Source organism: Pelodiscus sinensis, chromosome 27 (genome assembly GCF_052426305.1).
Source record: "Pelodiscus sinensis isolate ZL-2025 chromosome 27, ASM5242630v1, whole genome shotgun sequence".
Taxonomy (NCBI): domain Eukaryota; kingdom Metazoa; phylum Chordata; order Testudines; family Trionychidae; genus Pelodiscus; species Pelodiscus sinensis.
The window spans coordinates 3506938-3529168 of NC_143078.1; the positions used below are offsets into that span (position 1 = coordinate 3506938).

At 45.2% G+C, this 22231-nt stretch overlaps 1 protein-coding gene across 4 annotated transcripts in view; it reads right to left on the minus strand.

Moving 5' to 3' along the window:
- Positions 1-10842: 10842 nt before the first annotated feature.
- Positions 10843-22231, minus strand: part of RAP1A (RAP1A, member of RAS oncogene family) — a 77136-nt gene continuing 65747 nt past the window's right edge. For all 4 annotated transcript variants that reach the window (XM_075910321.2, XM_075910318.2, XM_075910319.2 and 1 more), the window contains 3 exons: positions 17843-17986; positions 14852-14967; positions 10843-11580 (listed from right to left, as the gene is read on the minus strand). In XM_075910321.2, the coding sequence (XP_075766436.1) occupies positions 14881-14967; positions 17843-17986 (231 nt within the window). In that variant the 3' untranslated portion in view covers positions 10843-11580; positions 14852-14880. The remainder of the gene's footprint in view (positions 11581-14851; positions 14968-17842; positions 17987-22231) is intronic.

Sequence of the window (22231 nt, forward strand, 5' to 3'; positions counted from 1 at the left end):
GTCAATAGGAGAACCTTCTAGGACAGACTAGCCAGAGCAGGATGAAGTGGCTTTGTCCCATCCCTGGGAAAATCCATCCCAGCTTTGCTCCTGAGCCTGGTGCCAGTAGGAACAGGGCGTGGGTTATTTACTAGTTGATGTATGCAGGCTCATGCTGGACGGGCACCAGCCACAAAGACTGTAGGCTCAGAGCTAAGGTTAAATGGGCACCCAGCTCCCCCGGCATACAGCCCCGCTTAGTTACATGAGTCCCAGCCCAGCAAAGGGCTCCCCAGGCGACTGACGCACCAAGCTGCCCTCGCACACCCTGCTCACTTCCCATTTTGACCACCGAGTTTCTTTACTGATCAATAATTCAGGCGAACCGCGCGTGGCAGGAACGGGCACTGAACTCGGCAGCCTGGTGAGTTCATTTTCTGCGCAAGCCAAGTGCTGGGGACGCAGATAGAAGACGATGTTGCGCTGTTCTTCTACATTTGTCTTCATCCCCTGCTCTCCCACTACAAGCTTCCTTGTGGCGTGGGACGAGCCTCCGGCAGGAGCAGGAACAGACAGGCCCCTGGTCGGATCCAGCCTGGCCACTGCTGTGTTCTGCTGCATGGTTCTGCACCGGGGAAGACAGACACCAGCTGCAGCACTGGAGAGGATACCGGCCGGGAGGCAGGGATGAGTCCCATCCTGCCGGGATCCATCCTCCACAATGTGGCCCCGGTGGCCCTTCGCGGGGGCTGCGAGAGGGAGCAGCCGCCATTCTGCCCTCCCTGCATCTCTGAGAAGCTGTTAGCCAGCGAGCACGAGGCACGTGCCCACAGAGACGTGCAAGCAGTGCGCCTGTCCCGGCTGTCTGTTCAAGGCTTTTTCCATGAATAATGCAGCCGTGGATGCTATTAGAGCCGACTCCTGAGGCTCCCAGTGGGGGATAAAGAGAGGATAAAAAGATAAAGCCATTTCCACCCGCCTTCCCCGGCCTAGTTAAAACAGGAAGGTTCCCCGGGCCCATTAAGGAGCCCTGGAGCAAGGCGCTACCTTGGAGGGAGGCAGGATGGCCGGGGAGGCTCCACGCTTCACTAATAGCCTTCCCGATTAACTCCAGGGAACGCTCCAGTGAGCAAAAAGAGCACTTAGCTGCTCTGCTGAAGCGCACGCTCTCCTTTGCTCCCCCAGCCAACACGAGCCTCCTCAGCCTCCGCTCGGCAACCCACACGTGCAGCCCGCCCTCCCGCCGCCCCTGTGGGCTGGCACGACGCGGTCCAGCGGGGGAGGCCTTCCCGGGGTGCTGGGCTGCGCCCCTTTCTGCACACACACCAAGCCCCACCAGGGGATGAGGGAACAGGGGGCTGAAGCTGTGCTGGAGACGGGCCGGCCTGCTCTGCTGTGCTGGAGACAGCTCTCTGCACTCCTGCCAAGCCCTACAAGCCCCCACCGGCCTGTGCGCACCGAGGCAAGGAGAGGAGGCACAGCTCTCTACACCCACACGAGGGATTCCAGCTCAGACAGATGGCGGCTGAGCGCAGCTCTCCCCTTCGGGTCTCTGCCGTGGAGGAGGGGCGGGGGCGAAGGCAGGGGCGTGGGATGCCAGGTGGATTCTCTGCCCCCCTCCAACTCCTTCCACAGTGGCTAAAATCCACTGCCTCCTGCCCTACACACATCTCGCCTCCAGACTGGAGCCTGGCTTCGGCGAGCAGCAGGAGTTTAATGAAACAGAACACACCTTCCGCCGGCTTGCCCCCATGTCCAGGCCCCTGCAGGGCGCCCTCTGTTCGTCTAGGTGAACAAGGCCCTGCCTGGCCACTGACTGACACATTCCCAAGGCTTGGCAGACGGGAGACCAGCCTGTGTGCTGTGAAGGGGAACAGCTGAGCGAGCCTGGCTGGGCAGAGGGCTCCTGTCAGGGGGAAGGATCCCAGATCATGCCAGGGACAGAAGCGCTGACACCAAGATGGCCCGTGAGGGGTTCAATAGCCGGGGCAAAGCTGTGGGCCATTATTGCAACCAGATGGTGAGGGGGGAGGGCACTATTATGTGTATTGCACTAACACTGAGAAGCAGCAGCTAAACGTAGAGCATGCACGCACGGGCACGGGCACGGACACACGGGGCTGGCTGGGAGGAAGGGGGACCTGGAGGAAGGGGGGGCAGGAAGCAGAGCTGATGGGGCAGGTGTGCAGCGGCACTGGCTGGGGGAGATCAGGAAGAGGAACCAGCCGGCGGGAAGCAGAGCTGATGGGGTGGGGGTGCAGCGGCACTGGCTGGGGGAGATCAGGAGAGGATGTGGGGGAGAACCAACTGGCTGGCCGGGAAGAGGGGGTTTGAGCAAATTGGCTGGCGTGGAGTGGGACCGATCGGGGCACTTGCAGAATGCGCAGCGCTGCCTGTCCCGCGCAGGCTCCCGGCAACGCACGAGCGAAGAGGAGGCTTCCCCTTCTCCTCACACTCAACCGACTGAGGGCTCCTGGCAGCAATCGCGACCCCGCCTCCCAGCTGGGACTCCCAGCCGCGTCCCCCGCCCACGCCAGGCTTCCGTCCAGTGCGCAGCCGGAAAAATCAGAAAATACCAGACATTGCACGTGTCCGGTATTGTCTGAATTTTTTTTACCAGACAGAGCGCGCAAATACCGGACTGTCCAGTACAATACCAGACACCTGGCAACTCTACTGCTGTCAGGGGGAGGGCAGTGCGGTCCGAGCAATACTGACGTCTGGGGGTAGGGGGAGCGGGGGAAGGTCTGGGCAGTGCTAAGGGCTCTGCCTCCAGCTCTGCCCCTTCCAGAAGTTCGGAGCTGTCTCCCCTCCACTTTGTCCAGGACTGGGCAATTCTGTGGGGCCCCCTGCCTGCAAACAATAGCACATTTGTCCTGGCTGCACCCCCCCCCCTCCTCCTCTGAGCTGCCAGGCCCGTGGGTACCAACCCAGCCACTCAGAGCCAAAACATGATAGTTCTTCTCACAACCGAGTGTCACCTTGTTACTCGCTTCCCTCCAGTGTGAAGGATCGTGGCTTGTGGGAGCTGGATGTCCACTCCCTTCAGCCACTCTCGCCCTCTCCTCAGGGCTCTGCTAGCCTTTACGTTGGCCTAATACCAGGCACTGCCCAAACTCTCAGGCAGCATCCCTTGGTCATGTCCAGCCCCTGCCAGTCGACGTGCTCCATGTTACCAGTACACCGAGCCCAAAGGAACACTGCACGCACTGATTTGTTCAATTCAATGAGGATTCACGCTTTGCTTAATACCCCGACACAAAGAGGTATTCATAATAAAAAATAAGTTTAATAACAAAGAACAAGGAGAGTCAATTAAGCAGCGAGTAAGACCATTAGAGGCAGAATTAGTTGCAAACATAAAACAAAACATAAAATGCAATCCCATAAAATGCAATATGTTATAAAAGGATTGGGATTTTCTTTTCTTCTCCCTTTTCAGCAGCAAAATGGGGGTGGAGAGGAAGGGAGGAAAGCCAAAAAACATGGTTTTTTTCACGTTTCAGTTTTTTTTCTTCAAAATGTCAACTTTTAAAGAAAAATGTTGACAAAACATACTTAACATTTTTTGACTGGCTCGGATTACATGGAAAGTCTTTCATAGGAATTGCCTGGCTGCTCATGGGCCAGCTAATTCAATATCCTGTATGTGCTAGTGCCCAACAGCAAATACTTTAGAGGGAAAAGAAAAAAGAAAGTCTATAGCAGGAAGATATAGGATAAAGTGCTCTCTGGAGACATTTCCTCTTGACTGCCTATGCTAGAGGTTTATGCCCTGAAAGCTAGAGAATTTATATTGCTTCCAAAGCTCATGTTATAGTCATATTTACTATAACTGTATGGGTATCAATATAAATGCTCAGTCCTTTTTTGAACCCTTGAGCATATCCTGTGGTAATGAGTTCCACAGGTTAATTATGCAATTTGGGAAAGTATTTTCTCTGGTATTGGCCAAATATCACTCTTCTCACTAACTTCTCTCATTTGGAATTCTGTTGCCACAACCTTCCCACCTATATTTGGTTTATTTGGTGAATAATTAGAAAGTCCCTTTTCCTCCATATCAAAAGGAGGGCTGTGTCTGCTTGGGCTTGTTCTATTCATCTCTGTGTACACATCCTCAGTGCCTACCTTCTCATTAAATCTGGGTTTCAGGATTTCAGTCCTGGGGAGTGCCCATTAATAGCTCAATCACAGAATAAAATAGTCACTTAAAACCATTTAGCTTTGGCTGAAATTAGCATAACAATGCTTCTGTTGACAGGGGGCAACAGGGAAGCTGTCTGCCCTTGTCTGCCCTTGCAACAGGGACTGGAATTACGATCCCAGTGGGAAAACTGGCGCACACCCAACCCGAGGGGTTTAAATGCAGCATTCATCAGCAGCCTTGTAAAAATTAAATATTATGGGCTCAATGATTTAGAGCGTGCTATAAAACACAGCCATAGGGATATACTCTCTGTGTTATTTAAACTGTAAGGATTTTATTGCTCACCAGAAAGAGCTTGAGTCTTAATAAACCCATTTGGGCAGTGAAGGAGAATGAGTCTCTGGTCTATAGAAACCATCCAGCACAATAGGAGGCTGCATTTCTTTCTTTCTTTTTTTTTTAAAGGGAGCTTCCTTCCTGCTACTGCTTCACTCTGCTCTTCCGCATAATTCTTCTATGGTAACCAGCAATTGTTGTGTACCATAAATAATTTATTAAAGGGAGAAAAATGAATGGGATGCTGCTATCTTAAAAATTAATTTTCTCCAGGCCCGGTAGCCTTCTACAAGATCCCAGAAGCATCTGAGATGGTTACAATGGGGACAATTTTTAACAACCCACCTTGCTCTATTTAGATTGTGAACTTTTTTGCATTTCACTGGGGCTACGTCTAGACTGCAGGCTTCTTGCGCAAGAAGCTTTTATCGGAAAAGATCTTCCACAAAAACTTCTAGCACAAGAGCGTGTCCACACTGCAAAAGTGCGTTGAAAAAGCGATGTGCTTTTGCGAAAGAGAGCATCCAGACTGCATGTATGCTCTCTCAAAAGTAAGCATTGATTAGACGCAAAAAACCCCTCTTTCCCATCCACGCACACCTTTTGGTGAAAGAGCTCTTCTGCAAAAAGGCGTTCTTCCTCGTAGAATGAGAAATATCTATGCTGAAAAACCCCCTCTGTTCTTTTGTGCAAAAACATAGCCATAGACATAGCCTTAGGCTGTGTCTACATTGGCAAGATTTAGCGCAAAAGCAGGCACTTTTGCACAAAATCTTGTCGCCTGTCTACACTGGCCACGAGTATTTGCGCAAGGACAATGACGTTCTAATGTAAGAAATCAGTGATTCTTGAGCAAATACTCTGATGCTCCCACTCAGGGATAAGTCCTTTTGCACAAGTGTTCTTGTGCAAGAGGCCAGTGTAGACAGGTAACATCAATTTCTTGCGCAAGAAAGCCCGACAGCTAAAATGGTCACCAGAGCTTTCTTGAGCAAGAGAGCGTCTACACTGGCATGGATGCTCTTGCGCAAAAGCAAATCTTTTGCGCAAAGGCACATGCAAGTATAGACGCTCTCTTACTCAAATATGCTAATGCAAAAACTCTGGCGTTTAGAGTATTTGTGCTAAATCTTGCCAGTCTAGACGTAGCATTAGTGTCAGGCCTTTTTAACAGGACAAAGAATTTGCTACTATAGATGTAGTGGAAGAGCTACGTCAACAATCTTCCCCTTAGCCGGGAGAGAACTCACCCTGGCAAAAGAGAGTAGCTTAAACCAGTTCCCGGAGTGAAACCAGGACTCTGTGGCCTCTTACGTGCTATAGCAGCCCAACGGCAGCACTTCAATGCAGACCACTATTGCAGTGACGGGAAGTGACCTCCCCTCGCTACGGAAGTCATCTACCTCCCCATGCGGCAGTAATGAAGGGTACCTCTGTGCGGCTCACCCAGCAGCGTGGGGACATGGGCAGGGCAGTCATGCTTCAGCGCTGGGGGAGAGCTCTCCTGGGGATGACAAACATGACCCCCAAAGAGGGGCAGTAGCTGTAACGCTGTCTACATTGGCCCTTTTCAGCATTAAAGTTATCACTGAGGGAGGGTGTTTTTTCACACCCCTGAATGACTAAACTTTTAGTGCTAAAAGTGAAGGAATAGACTAGGAATTACCAGTGGGGCTGGAACACTCCCTACCTGCCACGGACAGGGGGCTGTTCCAGTCGGGAGGGGGAGACACAGGGAGGGCACAGCAAGAGGCCTGCAGCAGGGGGGGCCGAGGGGGCAGCAGCTGCTCTAGCTAGGCTGGATCAGTCATGATTGTGGTGGTAGGTTTCCAGCCCCCAGGTTAGCCAAAGAAATGGCATTTTACGTCTCTAGGGTAGACATAGCCTCAATCAGCAAGAGAATTCTCCCATCAACCTGCCACTGCCGACAATGGAGATTAGGACAACTTAACTATCTCTCTTTTGGGGAGAGTGGATTGTTCTAGACAGTCATGATTTTGCCAGAAGCGCTGTGTTGGTCACGGGTACCATTATTTTCACACTCAGACACAACTATGCTAGCAAAACATTCTAGCGTAAACTAAGCCTTTGCCACGGAAAGGCAACCTCAGTTTCTGCATCTCTGTGGTGCGTGGGTTGTGGTGTAGAGTTCACCACTGAATTCTTTTTGTTTAGATAAAAAAATATATCATGGACCTAGATAGGCCTTGTCTACACTTGAACGTTTCCCTGGGAGGAGTATGTATTTGCCCCTTCCCTGGCCAATGTAATTATACCAGAAAAAGCCCTAACGTACACAGAGTTATGCTGGAAAAAAAGTTCTTTTGGCAGTACAGTACTCCGTTCAGAGACCCAGAAACCTTTATCCAGATACACACACTCTTACTGCTTCGATAAGCTGTGTTTACACAAGAAGGGTTTTCTGGATAGCAAACTCTTTTAGTGTAAGCGAGGCCTTGAGTTTGGCAAGATTTGTTATATAACCAATCTAATGAGCTGCCCCAATTGGTGCTGCAACTGTACAACAGTTGTCGCACACCAAATGCTCTTCTAGCCTTAACAAAACACCTGTCCTTTGCCTTCCCTAGGGGACAATGGGCTGTAAGCTAGCGTTTCAGCTTTGCTTTAGAAACATTTTCCAGTTAAAATAGAGAGTTTTAGGGTAATGCTGGATAAAAGAAAACAAAACAGCAAGGGACATGTTGGATAGATCTTTATATACATTGGAGAGAGTTGGTGCATCTGAGAGTGCATCCATCCAGAAGTCCATTTGTGCAAGAACTCCTAAACACAAAGAGCTAGGACCACCAAATTTGGTAGGCAGCTTCCTTTTCTAACTTAAAGCAAGGTCAGGATGTGGTTTTACCAGGACAATGGGATGTGCCTGGAATTTGATTGCATTCCATAACACGGAAGGGGAAAGGTGTGATAGAAGGGACAGTTATGCTCTGCAATGACCACAGGAGGCAGCGAGCGTGGGGGACAGTTATACTGTAGAGTAACCATGGGGAGGGAGGACACACCAAGAAAAGAGTGGCCCACTGGGAGCAGGGTTCTCCATATTGTTAGCCATTGGCCCAGATAAGCAGCCCCCCACCTCCTGACCAGCCCTCAGCCACAGCGTCAACCAGGGAGGAACCGGCTCTGCCACCCACTGCCAGGAGCCACCAGCCAAGGGAGCGCCATCCCTGCCGCAACAGGTGGTAAGCCTCCCCTGATCTGCCAGTCCCTTTCCCTGACTCCTGTATCACCACCTACTGCCTTGACCCACCCCTGTCCCCCGCCCACCTCCTGTCCTGACTCCTGCACCCCTCACCCTGAAGGACCTAAGAAATGCTAGTATTTGTATATCCTTACCCAGAATGCCTGTGAAGCTTGCAATTCATGGGTTAGGCCCCAGGTTGAGTTTGGCTTTAGCAAGACAGAATCACGTAATAATTTTCTTTCAGCCACAAGCCTATTGGCACATGTGGGTTAAAAATCAAGTCACAATCAAGTGGGTTAAAAATCAAGTAACAACCGCAGTAACAGCTGACTTGGTTTTCAGTAAGCCAGGAGTTACAGTCATAGATATTAGTTGACCAAACTCATGTAAATCCTAAGAGGATATTGTCTGCAGCCACATAAAAGATAAATGTGAGCTAATTAATTTTAGTTTGGAGAACAATGTTTGTGCAGATGTTGGTAGAGCACATAAAGTGTAACCCAACTGTAGCCAATGGTATTACACCCAGGATGACTTGAGGGGCTCTGTAAATCAAGTGAAATTTTGAAATGTGCCCCCTCCCTGCTTGCTGAATCCTACTTTGTGTCCTTGGATGTTAGGAACAGGAATACTTCTGATCAGAGAAGAGTATTACTTTAACATCTAGAACATTTTAAAGTGAACTCTTACTGAAACCAATGAAACATTAAATCATTTGCTTCAGGACACATCTAGCCTGCAAATAAGAACATGCAGCTGCCACTGAAGTCAAGAGCAGAAGTGTCTCTCAAGGCAGAATGTGGGCTTTTGTGATTCAAGTCCATTAGTTATAGTCTTTTTAAAAGTTATCCAATGAGAGCACTAGATCAGAGAGTAAGCCAGTGCATCAAGGCATTTTGTGTTTTATAAGAGCTCTAGCTCATCATCTAATAAACCATCTTGTTAGTCCTGTATTTTGCTATAAGAGCTCTGAGTGAGTACACAAACATCCGCACCAAAGTTCCAGGGTCTTTTGGCTTTCAGGATGTGTTCAGATGTCAGGTGCTACCTCATCCCAAACAGGAACTAATTTTTTCCACATTTTAAACAGAGGATGCTTGTTTTTCTTAAATTAGAGAAGTAAATTAAAACACCCATTTTAAAATCCGGATTTCTCACAGTATGCATCATGCAAAGCTCTTTTCAAATAGTGCCACCCAGTGGGAAAAAGTGAGAAACATGAAGAGATTCAACGAAGTAACTCGCTTTTCCATCATATTAAGAGCATGCTGTAAATCTTTCAACCTAACGCACATCATGAGTGAAACAGTCAGCCTTTATCTTCCCAGGGGCGGGATCCTTAATAGAAAAATTGCTAAGACATGCATCTTACACCACTTTAAGATGACCTCCAGCAATAAGTTACCTTTGAGAACTAGGCAAGGCTCCATGGGTTTTGTGTGTATCCATAAGCTGCACTGTGCTTTATTTCCACCTTTCCTCCGCCTGCGTTTCAGTGCTACCTCCATTGGCTACTACAACACAGGGAGGTTGAACTAGCATTTCACACATTGTGTGGCTTCGGCAGAGTGTGCATTACATCGATAGGGGTTCCCTGCATACCCGTCACACCACGCACCAGTGCGCCCAGGTCTGGAATTCTGTATGCATTACATTTTCCACTCCAGATCCACCCTCCCAAGCCCATTCCTGATCCTCTACACATCCCTGGCTCCCCTTCTCTCCCATCTCTCTGGTCCCTCCTGCTTTACCCTCAGCCACGCTCCTTCTAAACTGTCCAGGGTGGGCAGAGGACGCTAGTAAGTTTAGGAAAAAAGATTTCCCTATTTAATGAAAGGTTCAGAGCACGGTAGCGGTATTACTACAGCCCCATCTAGTGGCTCAGTGGATTAGACAGTTAAGGTTAGATTTTTATTTGTATACAACAGACATCTGTAACCATGATCAGCTGTTACATTAAAATTGCTTTATTGCTAAAATCATTATTAAAAATAATTTTACATTTAGTAAAGATATTGACTAATCTCCCGGGACCATGCCTCTGGTCCTGAGAGACAGAAATGCATCCTGGAGTCAGTGGAGGGACACAGCTAAGCAACTCAATTTTTTGCCTAGTAACTGAGGAGCGTAGAGACATGTGCCACATCACCTTCATCCAGATCCTTTCATTCAGTCCCCTCAGGGCTGCATAGGGTCTCTGCATAATTCAGCTGCTCCACCAGCACCTCACCTTTTTGAAAACATGCTGAAGGAAGCGTCTCGTTTCCAGTAAAACTGCAAACCGATGCCTGAACAATCTTTGAGCTACAGTTCAGTTTGGGATTTCCTGTCTTGTGCCTTTGGACAAAAAGGGCTGCAGGATTGCTTGAATTTGCTCCACTGTCACAACAGCGGAGACTTAGACCTTGTTCTCTTCTCACCTACTTGGGGCCTACAATGGGAATAAGTCATCAACGTGGATCTGAACTGGGGAAACCAGGCCCAAGATCAGTAACAGAAAGCTGTTATTTTTTTGATAGTACACAAAGAATGAGTTTGACAAACGCATATAGGACCTCTCCACACTGCACATGCTGAATATTGTGAAACTGGGAGCAAGTAAATAAAACACATTCGGCTCGCTGTACTCATCAGTCCAAGCTTGCCAACCTCTTCAATACTAATAGTTACTTTTTTTAGGGAGAACTTGCAGTAACAGCTGGTGGTAGCTTCCATGCAATTATATTTACTCCAAATCATGTCCCCAGTCCACAGCTTCACTTGTGATGTTGCACGTAACTTCTTTCTTGGGCTGCTGCCGTGAAAATCAACAATAACCAAACAAAGATTCCCTCAGTGAAATACAAGATCATGTCACACTGAAGATCACAGACCTTGACTGAGTATTAAACTAATTTTTTACATACAAAAATAATTATACAGAGGGATACTTTCAGCAGAATACAATCTTTAAATATCCAAAGGCATATACACAGCATTTAAAAATTGCCTGCTGTACTTTACTGTGTTGTTTGATTTAAATACATCAATGAAGACAGTTCCTTGGTATACCCATCATGTGCTTGGGACTTATTGCAACAGAAGACTAACTACTGCAGTGGCAGGAAGAAATTCACAAAATATTTCTTTACGAAAACCAGAACATGAAAACTAACAAAACACACAAACAAAATTAAAATGTACTAAAATTTAATCATTCATAAAAGCTGTAATTTAATCTGTGACAGTAAAACACAAAAGCAATATTAGAGTTGGTTTAGTATATTATATATTTTTGCTTTGAAAGCCATAGAAATCAGTTATCCCAGGTTTTTTTTCCTATAAAAGACCCATTTTTCCAAAGCATTATGCACAAATATTTTTAATTAGAATATAATGGCAGAAAATAATATTCCGTAACTTTTAAATATAAAATAAAGTCAATGACTCAAAAAGTTATTTGTTGCAGTGAGTTCAAAGGGAAATTTCTGATAACACATGGGAAATTTTGTATAGTACATATCTATGTAGTTATAGATATAAAGTATAATGGTTCAACATTTTTAGTGCCTGATGGGGAAGAATTATGATAAAAAAGGTCAATATGAAATAATTTTAATTATAGTAGCAATATCTAACATTTGAAATGCACCCATGCTCTTTTGTATAATTATACACTAGAGTCAATTATATTTATTTTCACATCTGTTAACCGCTATTGCAAAGGAGAAATACTAATGTTTTAATTTCCAAGAGATATACACAGAGCAATTTCTTTTTTCCAGGGATCTTGTGCAAACCATTATAAGATCTAAATTCTTCACATAATATATAAAAACAGGAGAAGCCTCTTCAGATATGTTGTTGTCATTTTTTGAAATCTGGAATGCTGGCACTTTCCAATCAGGCAACAGTTCTTCATTCCTGCAATCTAGGATGTGATAAGGAAAAAAAAAATTAGAAGCTTTCTTAAATCCTCACAGATATGAAACATCTTAAACAAGATGGAGCCGGCCTGCAAACACTTCCAAAGTTCATTGAAATGGCACCCCCTGCAAAAATGATTGCCTATCCCCGAAACAGAGGAAGAAAAACACATTGATACTTTAGAAACCACTTGTCAACTCTTTGGGACATTCCTGACTTGAACAGTTGGGTGCTACTGTCATAGCAACATGGCCTACATTTCATCTGAGACGGCAGCACAGCAACTCCTCTGCTTGATACCCGGTCACTCATTTTGGAAGTCAGGAATGCAAAAAACAGGAGTCGCTGTGGTTTAATTTCATTAACAAAATGACTATTTAACTAGAAACATCCCTTATGATTTTCTTCTAACGGATAATGAGTTAGCAACTTCATTAAAGCCTCTCTTGAAAGCCGGGATTGTAACAAATAGATTAAACAAATTAAGACGAGGCTAGCAATGGCAAGCACAGCAGACAATCTGATATTGTGAATATTCGAGTCAGACAAACATTTCTACTAATACAAAATTACCAGCGAGTCCTTTACCAACAAAGCTGCATATTCACATTTTTACCCGTAATTTACAGTCAGAGCAGCACGTAGCCTGAGTGTGTCCTCACTTTGCTACTCAAGGGGTGAGGAAAACAACGCAACGTATCACAGCATTCCATTTGGTCCAATGAAAGTGGTACCAGCTGCAAAGCTGTTGCAGTGAAGGGCCAGCAGCAAATGGCTTAACGTATAATAGGGACAGACCAGCAGATGGCACCTCTGCTCAACATCACGATGTAGTAGACGGAGTTAAGAATGGAGTTGGCTTGGCTGACGACACACTGACTAAATTCAAATCCATTGCCTGAGGTGTAGGAATCATAGAATCATAGGACTGGAAGGGACCACGAGAGGTCATTGAGTCCAGCCCCTCGCCCTCAAGGCAGGACCAAGCTCCGTCTACACCATCCCTGACAGATGTCTATCTAACCTGTTCTTAAATATCTCCAGAGAGGGAGATTCCACCACCTCCCTTGGCAATTTATTCCAATATTTGACCACCCTGACAGTTAGGAATTTTTTCCTGATGTCCAATCTAAACCTCCCCTGCTGCACTTTAAGCCCATTACTCCTTGTCCTGTCCTCAGAAACCAAGAGGAACAAATTTTCTCCTTCCTCCTTGTGACACCCTTTTAGATATTTGAAAACCGCTATCATGTCCCCCCTTAATCTTCTTTTTTCCAAACTAAACAAGCCCAGTTCATGAAGCCTGGCTTCATAGGTCATGTTCTCTAGACCTTTAATTATCCTTGTTGCTCTTCTCTGTACCCTTTCCAATTTCTCCACATCTTTCTTGAAATGTGGCGCCCAGAACTGGACACAATACTCCAGCTGAGGCCTAACTAGTGCAGAGTAGAGCGGCAGAATGACTTCACGAGTTTTGCTTACAACACACCTGTTGATACAACCTAGAATCATATTTGCTTTTTTTGCAACAGCGTCACACTGTTGACTCATATTCAACTTGTGGTCCACTATGACCCCTAGATCTCTTTCCGCCATGCTCCTTCCTAGACAGTCGCTTCCCATCTTGTATGTATGGAACTGATTGTTCCTTCCTAAGTGGAGCACTTTGCATTTCTCTTTATTAAAGTTCATCCTGTTTACCTCTGACCATTTCTCTAACTTGCTAAGGTCATTTTGAATTATGTGCCTATCCTCCAAAGAAGTTGCAACCCCACCCAGTTTGGTATCATCTGCAAACTTAATAAGCGTACTCTCTATCCCAATATCTACATCATTGATGAAGATATTAAACAGTACGGGTCCCAAAACAGACCCTTGAGGAACTCCACTTGTTATCCCTTTCCAGCAGGATTTAGCACCGTTAACAACAACTCTCTGACTACGGTTATCCAGCCAATTATGCGCCCACCTTATCGTGGCCCTATCTAAGGAAACGGGAGATGTATCTGGAATGGATTTTTATAAACCGTATTTCTTTCCTGTCTTTAATTGTAAATATTCGGGTTTGGCATGCAAATCATGAGGAAAGGCTAGAGGTAAACTACATAAAGCCCCAGCCTACTAGAAACCACCACAGGCCTGCGTGTGGGGACGGCGAAGGGTGCAAAAGCACCCCTGCATGCTCCAGCCAGTCAGGGGAAGGCAGGAGTGGCGCACTGCCCCAGCCTCCCTCCTCCATGCTCTGACCAGCCGGGGGAAGGCTGGGGCTGATTTCCCCGCTTACTTGGGGGATCATCGGGGATGCAGTCACACCCTTGTGGTCCACATTTACAAAAAAGCACTCGCCCCAGAAATTCCTGCATATGGGCCTGCACCAAGGTAGTCAGCTGACTGCTCCAACCCTGACCAATCTGCAAGCTTTTTAAAGACAGGACATGTTAACATTTTATGAACTAAGATACATGACAGTCATAGAGATTAGAGAGACCTAGGACACAACCGCTAGGCAGAGGACCAGTGATTCATGCAATCTTCAGAAACGAAGCAATTCATTTTAGAAATATTTGGGGGGTTAGTTTTTCCCCAAAGATACACCGTTGCTGCAGAATAAACAGAGTGTTTCTCCAGATATATTCTACTGGTACAACCTTAGCAGAACTGCGAAACATGCACCTATTGATAGATTTGGGGGGGAGAAGGAAGAGACATTCATTGTTCGGGAAGTGTAAGACAACTTAAAGAAACTGAAAGACCAGTGTAGTAGCTGCTTATGTCCAAGCAATGCTGCCTCTTATTCTTTTGAATCTAGCTTGAATCAACTGCATCATCTGAAGATGTCTCTCCTGTCTAATTAAGTAGTTTTTGGAATGGATGGGAGACTTATAAAGTAACATATGCATAGCCAGCACAATACCCATAAGGGTACCGGGCATGGAAGATGTGTAACAACTCTGTAGGAGCACAGGCATGATTCTGACCAAAACATGAAGCTTAAGAAAAGGATGGTCTCTTTTCAGGAGTAGTTTGTAACAGTGACTGGAGCACAGAGCATCTTGCCAAGATACACAGGAAGATTATGTCCAACCTCTTTTTTTGCGGGGGGGGGGGGGGGGGCAGCTTTTCATTTTTTTGCCATTGAAACTCCTGCCCCTCCCACATTTGTGATTGTCCTTAGCTAAGACCATGAGTCACAGGAAGGCCACAAGATTTCAGTAGGAGGTAAAAGGGCAAAGAGAGAGCTCTGTGTCTCAGGCAGTCAGTTCCTTGCCTCTTACCTGGCTCAGAGCTGCTACATGATCTGGGTCTAAAGCAGCAGACATGACTTCTTTTTAGGCTTCTTCTTTTCCACTGGTGTTTTTCTATTTATCTGTCTGACCAGGTCATAAAAGATCTGAAAGAGAAAGGTGTATTTAGCAAACCATGAGCCACGGAAATATCATTTGGGGCTAACTTGTCTGGCTGGCAAATGGGTACTTTTCCTAAGTGGCTGCAAATGTAAGATATGGAATTACTTGTTTCATTAAAAGAAAACATTAAAGAGTAGTAATTTATAGCAGGTGGTAAACAGCGAAAAGGACCTGAAGATCAACTTAGCGCAGGGGTATCCCAACTATCGTACAAGAGCTGAGTGGGAAGCAGAAAGAGGCCCAACAATGCTTGGTTGTGATAAAGAGGAGCTACTCTCCTTGGGCTGATTAATATGGCGTCAGGGCAACATTACACCAACAGCCCAACAGAAAGTCATTTTACCATATTGGAGCTTCAGGTCCTCAAGTTCCTGGCTCTTCTCTTAAAACCTTCCTTCGATATGCTCTGTGGCAGACGGGCGTTTTTCAAGTTCTACTTTTGCAGGACGTGTTGGGGCTCTCTGGTGGCTTATCTCATCCCCCTTGTCTTTCCCAAAATTGTGGGGAAGCCCAGACTTAGCTAATAAAATTATTATCATGGAAGAGCAACAGACATCTGTCCTGCACAGTCTCCTTACTCCCCCAGAAGAGCATTTCTTGGGAACGCCTTTGCTACTGTTTTCCCCATCTTCAATGATACTTAGCAGCTTACTCATGGCAGAGCTAGCTTTGCAGGGACATGTGGCGCTGCCTCACAGCATCAAAAAGGATTCTTTACCCCCTCAGAAGCCCCTACCCGACACATTGTTTACTTTCTCCCTTCCTGATGTGACTTATGGCTCACAAACGCCTGCTGATTCCAAACAGCTTTAAAGAGAAGAAAAAAAATAGCTGTATATATGAACAGTAACATCTGGAAATGTGACATTTTCCTGATACTATCTCCTGCAAAGCACTGAAACATAGCCCACTGGTTTGAAATTAAACGATAAAGCCAGCATCCCGTGAGAGCTTTGCAAATAAAACGTTAGCAGCATTTAAGTTTCGCACTCTCCTTCCCCCTCGGATTCTCTCCCACCGTTTTATATTGTCAGCCCGAGGCAAAACCAGCAGCTTTTATTCCATAAGGTCAAACTAGATTGTCCCTAACAGCTGAACACGCTTTGGACATAAAAGAACAATTCGGGTGAGAGGTGAGGAAGGCCGTTTCTGTAGGGAAAGGAACTGGCCTTGCCCCTGCTGGGGATGAGTTGCTTACAGTATTTTGTCTTTACAAGCCAGGGGACAAGATTTTTTTGTCCTCATGGCTTAGCCAGGCTCACCAGAGCCCTGGCCTCTGTCCCTGCTGCAGGCCCCTGCCCAGCCCATCCCTCCTGCCCTGCAATATGACCGCTGGCCCTTGCCCCCTCCCTGCCCCAGGTTGGCGACCCCACCCTCCCTTGGCCCCAGAGCTCTGCAGACCCAGCGGGCAGCACAGCCGCAGTCTCTCCCAGCCCTGGAGTGTGGCTGCAGCCTGCCCAAGGCTGGGGCTGTACTACTCGCACCCCTGACCATTAAGGCCCCCCCTGCAACTGAGTAGCCAGCCCCAGGGCTGGACAGCCAGAGTAGCTGCCTCTGGTTTCACAACAGCAGGCTGGGGGAGTGGCTCTGTGGAGCATGGGTGGGGTCAGGTGAAGCAATTTAGGAAAGCAGTGCCTTTCCCTTCCTATGATACCATGTAAAAAAGCCTGAATTTTTCAAAGTGCTGAGCATGCTTACTCTGGGGGGAAAAAGCGCCTCTCAATCTAAGTAGGCAGGCAAAAATGGAGGTGCACAACTATCACCAGTCACTTTGGAAAATCTATGGTCACTCTGTTAGGTGTTTTTAGTGGACATGCGAGATTCCTGCTACAGGTCTACATAGAAGACTGTGGCACAGTTGTATAAGCCACCAGAAAGATAACGTCTGAAGAGCTACTAGAGTATGCAAAGAAACTCCTTAGACGCTTCCTGTGTATGTGAAGTGTTTAAGACTGCCTTTTCAGCTAATGGCCAAAAAATTTAATTCCCCTCCCCTCCATATTTTAATATATTTAAAGAGCATAAAACCCCATATTAGCCAGAAAAAATAAGATTAAGACCAACACTTCTGCCATTCAACCACTGCAGCCAAAACAAACATGCTGCATAATAGTTTGCCTCAGAAAAGGAGTCTTCCTTCTCTTTGCTTTTCCCAGCTTTTATTTGTCACAACCAGATGATGAAATGCTCTTTTTTGGTATGGTCTCCAATTTAAAAAATGAGAGAGGCTTGTGGCGGGGTATCGCATCAGGCTGAAATGCCCTGGCAATAGGTGCCCTGGAAACCAGCACATCTGGCACAAAGACAAATTTCACATAACTGATTAAGCTGCCACTTGGGTGTCAAAGGCATCTTAGACACCACAACATGGTCCCTGTATACGTGCACATGTAAGGAAGCAAACTGGGGATTCAGATACTTGCCTGGACTATCTAAAGCCAGTGTCCAACCAGCCAACTATAGTGGCTACTGCTAAAGTGAACTAGCTACACTTCAACCAGCTAAATAGCCACACATACGTGGTTAGTGTGTTGGACACCATGAATCTAAAGATTCAGCCTCCTAATTTATTGCCCCGTTTAACAGAGCTCCATGCAGAGATTAATGTCCATGGTAATCATCTTTTCTATGGCGTGCTAGTGGAGTGAATACATGTTTGAGAGGGACTGGAAATATCATGGTTCACTCGTTAGGGATGCTTTTATCTGTCCTGTGACTGCACTGGACATAGTCACTCATGAGTTTAACAGATTCATTGCATGCAAGTGACTCTTTCCCCTTCCTGCACAGTTCACTGGCGTGTCCCTCTGGCCACAGAGCCCCTCAATCACTACTAAGCAATGACATAGCTAGTATTACCTCATTAACGTTGATTTTAGACTTCGCAGACGATTCTAGAAAGGCACAGTTACACCACTGTCTTGCTAAGTTCTGACCCTGTTCTTTGCCGACTACGCGTTCATCTTCCAGGTCACATTTATTGCCAACCAGAATCATTGGAACCTGTGTGGAGAGCACAATGAGAAGCATGTGAGCAAACACTGTTCCAACAAATGCATACATATCATCAGACTGGCCTATCAAAGCCATCAGTAGCAAGTGTTATTTCTCCCAAAATCACTGTCTCTGTTTGGCAGGGCTATTTTTCAGAAGCACGATATATGAATATAAACAAACAGGAGGGATGGTAGCCAACATTTATTTTTGTAAATGTGTAACCACTGGATTTTTCAAGCCCACTCCCCGCAAGCACCTTTAGGATTAACCGATGAGCCCAGGTTTATCAGTTAATCGTGTAAATGACTACATGCTAACATCCCTAACAAACAGCAGGATCAACTTAAAAACAACAAATGGTCTGGTATCATTTTATAGACTAACAAAACATATAGATGGTGTCCTGAGCTTTCGCGGGCACAGCCCACTTCTTCAGATGACTGGTGTATATCCAGTATATCCAGATATAATCCACAGAGCCACAGCTACACTGAACTATCAGACTAGATTACATTTCAGGTAAGCCTGCTCGACAGGGGCGAAGGGAAAATTGTGACATGCGGCCACTCGGACCAAGTTTCACTGACAATTCACCACAGGGTCTAAAAAAATGGAAATACTGCAGTTTAAGAAGGCTACATTCTACAAAGTCTATTGTGAGGTGGTCTGAGATGCTTCCAAGCGACAAGTGGTTGAAGTGCCTGCCGTCTTAACTTGTTTCAGACAACAGGACATACTGCGTATTTCCTGAGATATCTGCTGAATGCAGTCAGCCTGAGTGACCCCGGAAGTCTGTCGTCAAACCATAGAGAATAAATGGACAGTCTTGATTTTCAAGGAAAGGGACTAGTTGCATGCACCTAGGAAGAAGAAAACTAAAGGATTTCCATGGCCCTCCACATGCACTCTCCCTTTCCTCGTTTGGACCCTGCTTCATTAACAGTTCTCTGCACACACAAAGTGGAAAGACTTGTGCAATAATAAACCTTCTGGGCAATGTTGGGATTCCTGTTTACTGATACTAGTGTAATTAAGCAAAAACGGCAACTAATTGTTTTGCAACACACTCAGAAGAGTTGATGAGGTGGACTAGGTGAGACGCCTTTTCTTCATGGAATCACTAATCTTGTTTTAACATGAAAAGACTTGTTAGTCTTCAGCTGCGGCCTAGGCCCACAGTAGTTCACCTCTGCTCAGGAGGTTCCGAGACTGGAAACAGCTGTACAGCTGGTACAAAATGAGGGCAAACCATCTGTTTAACAACTGGATATATACCACCTGCTCTCTGAGCTGCTGTCTGTCTGAGGAACCACCCGCCCCATCCCTCAGGCGGGAAGAGGTGCCTAAGGGAGCCCGCAGCCCCTGCTACATTTCCTGGGAGTGTTCCAGAAACTGGAGAGCCTCAGGAAAGTGACCTTGGCTATAACAAGAACTTGTTTATTTGCATTAGGCAGGAACAGAAAGGAATCGTCTCTTCACACATTCAAAGAGCTGAGTTTTCAAGAAACAGAAAAGCAAATGATGGGTGGAAACGAAGGGCTCTTTTGCACACCGGGAGATGACTGATTAAATTCTTTTCTACAGTAAGCAGTTCAGCGCAGCAACTGTGTTTATCTCATGTACAGTACAAACCAAGCATGTTGTCAACAGTCAATAAATCAAACACTGCCCTGCCTAAGAATATAGTCCCCAAAGCTTCCGTGGCAAACAAGATGCTACAATTCCACAGCTTGTGACAATCTGATCACTATTAAAAACACCCAGAATTAATTCTGCCAACAAATGCGGACTTTTTTCTAGCAAGCTTTGGCAATTGGACACCTTTGAGGTGGTACAGATGCATGAATTTTAAAAGACTTTTTCTTGTTTCTCTGCAGTCTTGTAGTCTGGCAGCTATCACTGCACACTACCAGGGAGGAAAGCCAACAGAGTTGGTATGATTTCATATTTAAGATGTTATAAGAATGCTAAAGGAAAGAACTCACAACTCTACAATGTCTATAGATATCTAATCCGTTTTAGGTCTGCTGTAAATTACCTCTTTAAACCAACTACTATTATAGAATCATAGAACTAGAAGGGACCTCGAGAGATCAAGTCCAGTCCCCTGCCCTCATGGCAGGACCAATATAGTCCTGTACTATACGGTACAGAAAAAGTCATGGGTTGCAGACTATGCTTTAAATCCTGCTGTTAAAATTTGCATTTTCTGAAAATCCCAGTTCCTGTAATACTGAAAAAGAATTAAAACAAGAACTCTCCAGCTCCTTGTGCACGTTTAAGCACGCAGGTAACTGTAAGATCTGCACTCCATTCCACTGCAGCATTTTACTTAAACAATGAATGCACCACGGTTTCCTCACAGCACTGTTAGAGACAAAATTACAGAGCTGCTGACAATGGGAGTGCTTGCCGTTCCACTGCACACAAAACTGAGCCGCAAAACCTACACTTTCCAGATGGAAAACAAGTTACTATACATTTCCTTTAGTAACTTAATTAAATACTGTGAAATTGACATTTACTAGTAATATTTAATACTTAATTTTGCACAGAACTGTTAAGCAGAGTCTTGGTCAACTACATTCAAGACTCATTTAATCTGCAAAACAATATGGTTTCAAAAGAGATCTCAAAACATTTTATTTTTGGGAACTAGAGTTTGCTTACTACAGCAAAACCTGAAATCATGAAACAGAAGCTGCAGTTTGTTTCAGATCAAATCTTTCTACCTACGCCAAACAAATATTCACAGATAAACATGCTTCCTTATAATCTCTCTCATTTTGTATGAGACCAAAAGAAATGATGCTTTATCCTAGACATGGACACAGTACAAATGTGAACATCTGAACACATTTAAAAATTAATTAAAGAAGGTTAAAGAGTGGTACAGCAGAAAAAATGCAATATGTAAATGAGGTATACATTTGTCTAGATATGGGGAGATACAAAACACATGGTTGTTTTAAATGGCAAGAGTTATCCATGCCGAAGAGATTTCAATCTTATCACAATAAACTGAATTTAATGAAGTTTGGTTTTGACTATTTTGAAATTGAAACACAAGGCAACAATTTCTGCTTTTCTTGCACATAAAACATTTAACAGTTAAAATGCTGCAATTGTAACAGACTCATTCTGCTAGCACTAAACACAAGGTGACCTGTATTCTCTCCCTCATGAATACTAGGCTTACAGGAAAAAATGTATTTGGAAATTTGAATCCAACAACTAACACCCAACTAGTTAAAACAAATAAGTAAGATTTAATTCTCAACAAGAATTACAGAAACTGTCTCCATGGTTTGATTACGTTAACCAACCTATGGTACAAATATCAGTGCAAAGCAGTGTCACTGGTCCAACAGCTCAGCACACCAATCTGAATGCTAATAAACGAATCATATTACCAGTGAGCATAAACCCCACGTAATGAAGATTAGTATTGCTTAAATAAAAAGTTTACCTAGTTAAACCAGAGAGGGCATCACACTCATTAAAAAGCAAGGTAGCAAGGTTCAGGAACAATGAATATTTAAAAAGGAGTACAAACGTTAAGAAACCACCCTCAGTTTCAAAACACATTTAACACCACTATATGGTCATTCTTCAGAGCATTGTTAAAGAGCTTTTTACTGTAATGGCTATATGAATACAATGCCTATGGCTTACTTACTAGGTGGCCTAAACGTGTGCTCTATTTATTGATCCTCAGCACTACTCAACTGGATGAGTTTAAGAAGATAAGGTAACAACATGTGAATGAAAAGTTGCCTCTAGCATCTCAGCTCATCTATAAGGACCATATAAATGAGTGAAGCAATCCAACTTCAAAGAAAGCCAAAAATCACAAAAAGTCTGGTGGCACCCTAAAGACTAACAAATTGTATTATGGCATAAGCCTTCCTGAGTTGCAACTCACTTGTCAGATGCACGAAGTGAAAGGGGGGGGGACCCAAATAGGAGGGATACAGAGAGGGGAGTGCCACATCAGAGCTAATTCAATCAGGGTGGACTGAAGAAGGTGGTGAGAATACCTAAAGTGGAAAACTTATTGTAATGAGTGAGCCATTCCCAGCCCCTTTTCAAACCCATTCTGATGGTGTCAAATTTGTATATGAATTCCAGCTCAGCAGTTTCATTCTGCGGTCTGTTTTGGAAGTTTTTTTGATTGAAGATGGCAACTTTCAAGTCTGTAACTGTGTGTCCAGGGAGGTTAAAATGTTCTCCCACTGGTTTTGGCATGTT